Source organism: Poecilia formosa, unplaced genomic scaffold (assembly GCF_000485575.1).
Source record: "Poecilia formosa unplaced genomic scaffold, Poecilia_formosa-5.1.2 Scaffold103, whole genome shotgun sequence".
NCBI lineage: Eukaryota > Metazoa > Chordata > Actinopteri > Cyprinodontiformes > Poeciliidae > Poecilia > Poecilia formosa.
Genome location: NW_006800042.1, coordinates 1,597,353 through 1,605,572, shown reverse-complemented (window position 1 = coordinate 1,605,572; position 8,220 = coordinate 1,597,353). Strand labels below are relative to the sequence as shown.

At 39.5% G+C, this 8,220-nt stretch overlaps 1 protein-coding gene across 6 annotated transcripts; it reads right to left on the bottom strand.

Annotated features, from left to right (window-relative positions):
* Positions 1 to 312: 312 nt before the first annotated feature.
* On the bottom strand, positions 313 to 8,108 carry mtx3 (metaxin 3). Of its 6 annotated transcripts, XR_001662972.1 has the most exons (12): positions 7,807 to 8,097; positions 6,089 to 6,158; positions 5,767 to 5,843; positions 5,157 to 5,249; positions 4,886 to 5,068; positions 4,718 to 4,794; positions 4,474 to 4,631; positions 4,183 to 4,271; positions 1,853 to 3,176; positions 1,438 to 1,635; positions 1,212 to 1,326; positions 313 to 1,127 (listed from the first exon to the last, which is right to left on the bottom strand). XR_001662972.1 is itself a non-coding variant. In XM_007559275.2 (9 exons), the coding sequence occupies exons 1-9, from the start codon at positions 7,885 to 7,887 to the stop codon at positions 3,081 to 3,083; spliced, it is 924 nt and encodes a 307-aa protein (XP_007559337.1). In that variant the 5' UTR covers positions 7,888 to 8,097; the 3' UTR covers positions 1,750 to 3,080. The 6 variants fall into 6 exon arrangements, 3 of the variants coding, with proteins under 3 accessions (XP_007559337.1, XP_016530365.1, XP_007559340.1); XR_001662971.1 differs by having other exon boundaries at positions 1,212 to 1,635; XR_001662973.1 differs by lacking the exons at positions 1,212 to 1,326; positions 1,438 to 1,635.
* Between the last annotated feature and the right edge of the window lie 112 nt (positions 8,109 to 8,220).

The following is an 8,220-nucleotide window of genomic DNA, read 5'->3' as shown; positions in this document are numbered from 1 at the left end:
ACGCACCCCCAAATTTCACATACCGTTTGACCCGAGTCCATGGGAATGAAGTTTATATTCACAATGTGTCTCTCGTGCTCCTAAAGACAACTCCTGGCATGTCCAGCAGTGACGAAGGATGAGAAAGAGGAAGAAAAGATCATGACTGTAGTTCCCTCCCAACACATTATCACCAAAGTGATTATGGAGGTGCGGAAATCTTCCATGTAAAGCCAATGTGATTAAATTTAGAGAAACTTTTACAACTGCGGTCAAATAATCCTGGACGTTGGCGAGTCTCAGTCTGGCGTGAGGGTGGCCTCAGTTTCCAGATTGTTTTGTTTTGTTTTTCAAGTGACAATGGGAATGCTGTGGTAATTTTGTAATGACTCATCCCTGTTTGAGTTTTGTACTGTTTTAATACTATTTTATGTTTTTCTACATGTTACATGATCCGGTGGGCATGCATGTTGTCAAATCAAACATCGTTTGCATTTAGCGTATGTAGTTCAGGGCTTCTCTTCTCATAGTACGACTGTAAGTTTATACTTCCAAGCTGATAGTTGCTGCTTTCAAACCGTTTCATACTGTGAAGTTTTTTTGTTCTTTTTTTTTGTAAATAACCTTTTTAAACAGAAGTGGCCTCTCGTCAGCGTTATGTGTTACTGAAACTCTTATTTTTATTATTTTGTAAAATAATTTCTTTTTCTGAAAAGTCTGGATGTTTTTAAGATAGTTTTGTTGGTTTAACATCATTTCACCGCTAGAGGGCCTCAGCACGCCATCTGCTGTAATGTTTTCCAGTACATTTCCCCCATAAATAATAAAACCAGACCTGGCTTCACTGTAAACCAGGACTTACACATTTGTAGAAACATGTCTACTTAGTGATCTGTTTCACTAATTCAAACTTCTTTATTAAAAATAAAAAAGGCCTTTTGAAGCCAATGTCACCCACTGTTGTACTTTCCCGAAGGACACGTTGTTCAGTTACTGTGCAGCCACTCACCTTTTCTAAGGGGGAAGAGAAAGTGGGACAGAGGAGGGCACACACATGCAACCTATCAGGGACACTTAGTGGTCTCGGCTTCAGGAGTTGGACTGCTCTGCTGCTGCATGGCTTTTCTGAAATTATACTTTCTGCCTTCCTGTAGGAGAGACAGCAAACACAAGTTGTTCAAGTACAAGTGGGAGCAAAATGTAACTTTTTGCTCTTCATGCTACCATCCTACATCATGTCGAACACTTCAGCATCACGCTGTGAGGAAGGATGTTTTTCTTTAGCAGAGCTGGGGAAACAGGTCAGAGTTGATGGGTAGATGGTCTGAACTAAATTCAGGACAATCCCTGTAAAAAACCCAATAAAAACAGTCTGACATTTGTGATCGTAATGAACCCAATCATGAAAAATCTCTAGAGGTATTAATACTTTTGCGAGGCATTATAACACTAACGCACCTCAGCAGGAGCCTCTTTTTACAAGACCAGCTTAGTCTGTATCTGATGTCAACAAAAGCGTCATTTTTCCACATCTGCAGCCAAAACCAGACTGAAGTTCTGTGTCTCTTCCAACATCCAAACAAGGGGCCACATTTATCGGAAAGGTGGGTGTTGTTACGAGAAAGCACGAGGCGCCCAAAAACCTGTCCGTGTGACCTGAAGGAATCATTTTCACCGTTTAAATGTTTGGAAATGCCACCAGGAGTCTGTTCGGTTTGCAAAAGGAAAAAAAAAAAAAGAAAAAACTAACTAAAAAACCCACAGATGTCGTTTCTGTTTGGTACTTTTTGTATTTAAATAATGTAAAGGCATGTTATGAACAAAAGCAACAAACATGGGAAATATAATTTATGACGTGTGTATAAAAACTCACAGGAACACTTTGGAAGAAGAAACCAGCAGTCATGAAGGCACACTGCAACCATCTGTTGACTGGCAGCAACAATATTTCTAAAAGATGGCGCTTCAGAGGGAATGTAACACTGAATGTGAGGAAGTCTGGTCAGAAGATGGAAAAGACGGGGCCTGTTAACGCATGAAGAACTTCATAGTATTCAGTCCATAAACAAAAACAAGCAAAGCAGCTAATGAGACTCACTTGGGTTTAAACAGAGGAAATAAACAGGCACAGCAAATCACGCAAAACATGGCAGAAAAAAACAAATAAATGTGCAAAAATAGCTGCATAGAAACGAAGGCAACAAACGAGGCGGTTTGATTGTTAAATGTCACAATAAGACACACATATGCACACACACACACACACAGAATCAGTCCCAAATGTTATGCGTGAGCAAGTCAATTCAAAGTGCAAATCTTTAGTGTTTTTGACAAAACTGATCAGCCCTAATAGGAGGAAATCACAACAAAGCAATTATAATCATCTTATTTAAAACTATGGAAGCAACCCTCGACAAAAGAAAAACTGACTGAATGCCTGCCATCCTGATTGCATGCAGACTTTAGATTTACTACTGCAAAACAAATTACTGAACGTTTTACAGCCGATGCGAAAAATCTAAATAAAACATCCTGTGCTCTCGGCATATACCCTCCACAGTAAATAACGCTTTTTAAATGGACGGATATTAAATATTCTCAGGCTTTAACAAAAATCTGCACCACAACACAGGCTGCAAGAGATCACCTCAAGCAGGAAGAACTTAAGAGGGTATATCCCTGTAAATAAAATCAGCAGAACGATAAAAGAAAAGCAGTGTGCACCACCAATGTTCCTCTCTGGACGTTTCGGTTCCTTTGGCGTCCCTTTCAATATTTCGCGTCTTCGTCATCCAGCACCGCTTCGTAGATTTCCACTCTTGACCACATGCATGCTCTCTTCATTTTTATAAATACATCTCACATGCACTTTTCCATCGTTCCTGATGAACATCTTTAAAATCCATCGTCGTTGTCATAAAAATAGTCTCTTAATTATACAGTCTTAATAACATGATTAATGAAAATTCTTCCATTTCAGCCACAGTAGTCCTGGTTCATGAGTTTTTTTTTCCCCCTTGTCAGTATGTTGGGTTTGGTTGAGGTCAACACCGCACTGCCCGGCGAGTCGTGCAGCTGGATCAGAGCTGGACGGTCGGTCGTTAGGCCGGGGTAGAGTTCTTTGAAGAAGACAGACTGGGTTTGGGTTCGGTTCTGTGAGGTTTGTGCTGCGGGCTGCTGCGAAGGTTGTCATCCATCTACAATTACAAAAAACAAAACAAAAAGCAATTCAGCTCTTTCTGCAAATATAGTAACATTCTGTGTCAGAAATGTTCACAAGTCCATTTTCCTCATCGCGTACATGTCGTCTAATCATGAATTCGACACCAGTAATCTTTGTCCTTGAGCCTAACTTCACAAATAAATATCTAAATATTTGTCTTTAGGTTTATTTTGCTCTGCAACCAGTCAACCTAAGGTCATATAACAGTGTTCAGTTGCACAGTAAAATAAAGTTTGGTAAATGTGATGAAGCAGAAGCCAACAACGACAGATCCTTCTGAGCTGATAACAGACCTGTGAACATCACAGGCTAAAACAACAAACAAACAAAGTTTGAGTTTTTAAAGTGTAAATGTTCCAGTCAGATCAGGTCAGTTTGGCTCAAATAACATAAGTTTGCAAGATAAGATGAAAAGATGCTCATATTGCCTATATCTTTGCTTTATTAGCCAATGTATTTAAGCTAATAACAACAAGGCTATAGACTTTTGCCACTCCTCTTAGCATCACTAAATATAACCATCTGGCCTTAAAAAATCACGACTTCCTTCCAGCTTCCTTCAGCCAGTCTACATGTACAACTTGGAGGTGTGGACGCTTCTCTCCAGCTCAGAGCTCCACCATTAAGATGCACAGCGGAAACAAATCTCTAGGGAAAGGGTTTTTCCTGAGAATTGTTTGGATTGTTCATTAGATTTGCTTGATGAGACCCTTTATGTTGCAGACAGGAAGACATTATCAGGTTAATCTGAGCGTTACTGGCCCTACCAGCTAATCCTCATTAAAATGATCTGAAGACAGAGCCACACAGGTATGAACTAGTTAAACATCGTGAATGAGAAAGAATTTGCAGACACCAGCTTCTGCTTTATTTTTAATGTTTCATTGCCGTCTTAGCATCTAAATACACGACTGTGTCGGTGCCTGCTGAGAGCGTCCAAAGAACAGATGCAAAAGAGGAGAAATGGAAAGCAGAAGCACCTTTTCTATTAAGTTGGACTCTTTGTTTACAAGCTGTGTTAGTTTCTGCAGGTTGGCGTCCATTGTTTCCTGAACAGGCGGAAGAAGACCTGGAAAAAGGTGGAAGGAGGACGATACACACAGAGAAGAAGAAACATCAAAATGAGAGAGGTTTGATGAATTAGGACAGAAAAGTAAAGCAGGTGCAAAGAAACAAAGAGGTGATTGTGTTAGTTTAGCATCCTCGTTATTGACGTGATTTCATCACGATTAAGTCCTACAGAATATTTCCACTGCGTGCAGCGATCTTACGGGGTTTATCCGGACTGAAGTGGGCTGCGAGGATGTTGTCACAGAAACGAGTGAGGTTGTCCAGCTGCCTGAGGTGGCTCTGCAGAGGGCTGCTGGCCAGGTCTGCTTTGTGAAGCGGAGCCAAGAAACCAAACGCAAAGGCATCCAGACTGGTTGGGCTGTGTAAACGACATATCGACGTATGTAGAGATAATAACTTACAGAAACGCTTAAAAAGGATTTGCTAAAAGGTGAATTAACTCACGAGTTGTCAAAGAAATAGTCTGCAGTTCCCAGTCTGTAGGAGAGGAGGTTCAGGCACTCTTTAGCATCACTGTAGATCTGATGTGAAGCAGAAAAGAAGCATCACCCATGAAATACCAACATCTGACTGGAAACCAGCCGGAGCCGACGGCGCTTTGGGCGGACTTGCCTTTCCCTCCACCTCAGAGATCCTGTGCAGCAGCCCCTCTCCTCTGGTTACCAGGATGCGAGTGAGGGCGACATTTGCAAGGCGACTCGGGATGAAAAAGTTTAGCGGGAACGGTGAGCGGGAAGCAAACCACGGCCGTGTCAGGTTGCTGTAATTCTCTGCATCCACCCAGAATGTGTGCAGCTGTGGGAAACAAACAACATTGTCTTGAAAATTTTCATTGCATTTTAAAAAAAAAGAAAAAAAAAAGGGAGAGGGGCAACGCTGGTACCAGAGCTGGTCGCAGTTTCTCCTCAAGTAGAGCGATGTAGGCCATTGTGTCTGCTCCCTGTCTGGCTGTCAGCTCATAGTCTGCATTAAACCTCTGCAAGAACAGAACAACAGTGATGCATATTACTGCTGATTCCATCAAATATGCGTGAAAAATCTTATTTTCTTCTTTTAGGTCTGTTGGGTTTAACAGCACTGATACAAAATCACCTTAAACTGCTTCTGGTTGTTAATGCAGCCAAGAGAGCTGCTGATGTCTATTCTTCACATTGCAGGGGTCAAGTTGCAAGCACTGTGCTGCCAACTAGTGGTCAGAGTGCAAACAACAACTGGCTGCGTGCGCTGCAGTTAAAATTCAAAGCCATGTTTGGCAATAGAAGCAACAATGAAATAATCTAAATGGTACCCAAAAGTGGCAAATCTGTTAAATTACCATTATGCCCAAGTAAAGTAGGTAAAGATGCTAATACTATCCTAATATTCTGTTGTTGGTCAAATAGAAATCATAACATTATTCTGATTTCATGTAAGAAACAGTCTTTTTATATGGGGTCTGTCAACTAGTTTCAGTTGTATCATTGTGTAGACCCTGAACAAGCCGACCCAGTCACCTGTTTCCTCAGGAAGTTCAGAATCTGTGTTGGTTCCTGAACAACAGTGTCTCCACAAACCAGCTCTGGGACGCTCGCTGGGGACAAACGAGAAAAAAATAATGAGCAGACTGAAGGTGACAATGCAGATATAGAGATGTAAAGCATCCTCATTAGAAACTAAACTATGGATCCTGTGAATAAGATATGAATAAAGTAAATGTCTAAACAGTTTACCAATGTTTAACATGCACAAACCATCTCAGGAGGGAAGAGCACTCTCCTCTCCTGTTGCAGTACTCTGACCACAGAGCTGCACAGGTCATGTCAACAAGAGGCCCACCTGTTAAGGTTTTCCATGTCCAGTCCACAGGAGAAACTGAGAGCTTTGCTCCTGAAAACTTTGCATAGGCCTGGAGGGAAAAAAGGAGGGAAAACTGGTAAGGAAAAAGAGAAAATTGATAATTCAAATTTGTATCAAAAGGTTTTCTGCAGAAATGACAAATCCGCATAGAAAACATTGTCTAAGAACTGTTTTAGGTCAATATTTCTCACAATTTTTCTATTTCAAAATTCCACATTTTTTTCAGTTATTTACATGTTTAGTTATATCCATCTTTCATACTTTAAAGGGCTATTTCACAGCTTTTCAGAATGGATAACATCTCCACTTGTCCAATCTGAACTGGATTATATTACAATACACATCATTTAAAGCACAAACTGACATCTTTGAGACTTTTATTGTTGTTTGAAAAAATGTACCAAAAACAGTTCAATGGCTTTCAATTATTTGTTCTGCTTCAGATAAAAAGAAATTTGAAGCAAAACCCAGTTTAAGAGTCACAGTTCGAGGTTTTAAACGCTGACTTGAAAGGGGTTCGCTATCAGTAACAGTAAAACTTTTACAGCTGCTGCATTTTGCTTGATAAAAAAAAAAGCTTGTACATGTCCATTGAAAGATCCAGATTGGACATGGCAAAATATGGAAAACAAATAAATACATTTTCTCAGATCAGTTCTTTCTGAAAATTAGAATATTACAACATCTTCAAAACAGGGATTAATACCATAAAATATCTGATACGATGCATTTTATTACTACTGAGTCACATAAAGATAAGCAATAATAAAAAAATATAATAGACTGTACACTAAGATCAAATGTGCAACGCAATAAAATTCTCTACACAAATACAAAAATACTCTGAGTATTTTTACTTAAACTAAAGAACAAGACTTAATCTAAAGTTATTTCCAAATACACCTTTAGTTACATTTCATTGTAGGACACATATTTAATCTGTGTAAGTATAAAGAAGTAAATGTCCTTTCAGATATAGGAGGAATTAAGAAACGTGCATACGTTTTAACTTCATATTTTAGTTGATGACATTTACTAAATACTTTTGAGCAAAATGAATAAGAACAAAAATGAGAACAAATTATGCAAAAAAATATAAAATTTTAGTCAAAATGTTTTTGACTAATAGGTTATCACTAACACTGTAGCTTATACTACGTACTTTAAAATACTGTAAATGACTATATTATGACTATAAACAAGAAAAAGTGCTCCCTTGTGGCCAGAGTTGGTACTGCATGTGCTCAATGACAACACGTCCTACAGCAATCAAACGCTACCGTACACTTCCTGCAGGTTTAATAGCAGGTTTATGGTCAGCGACTAGCTAATAAATAAGCTGACATGAAGTCAAAAGAAACAAAAATAAGAGTTTTATCAAGCTGACCTTGAAGGACAACATTTATTTAAATGGAGGAGTGACTTCTGACAGACAGCTACACATGAAGGACAAACCTCTGCAGGCAGCAGCTCTTTCTGTGCAGCTGCGGCATTCAGCCGGACAGGACATTTCATCTGTTCATCCCACAGCGCTTCCTACTGTTTCTAACAAAACTGCAGCAGCTGCGTTAGCATTGAAGCTAACGAGAGGAACAACAGGAGACACTCTAACGAAAACCAAAAAAAGGTACCCCGGCTTGTTAAAAGCTGCTGTGGACGAACAGACTGACTTTGTTGAGAGCAAACGGGGATCTTACCAGAACTACGAGAGAGTCGGTGTGGACAGAGGGAAGCCCCCAGTCTCCTCCCCAGCATCTCAGCTCCATGGCAGCCGCCATATTTTTGATTCATACAGAGCTGAGGACGTGACGGCATAGCTGTCACATCTCTGCGCGCGAGACAAATGGATCAAAGAAACACGGGCGAACAAGATATGACAATAGTCAGGAAAATTAGGTGAAAAGTACGATCACTATGTTAAACAAAATGTCCAACGTTATAAAAGAAACATTTCTCTGTGTTCTTACACCAAGTACAAAATAGTTTTCTTTTTAACTGTCCAGTGAAAACATATAGAATTACTTAAATTAGATGATTAATGTACACAAGTCTTAAAATTTTATATTTTATTTGGATTACAAAAACATTATTAAAAACAATATGTTTATTTA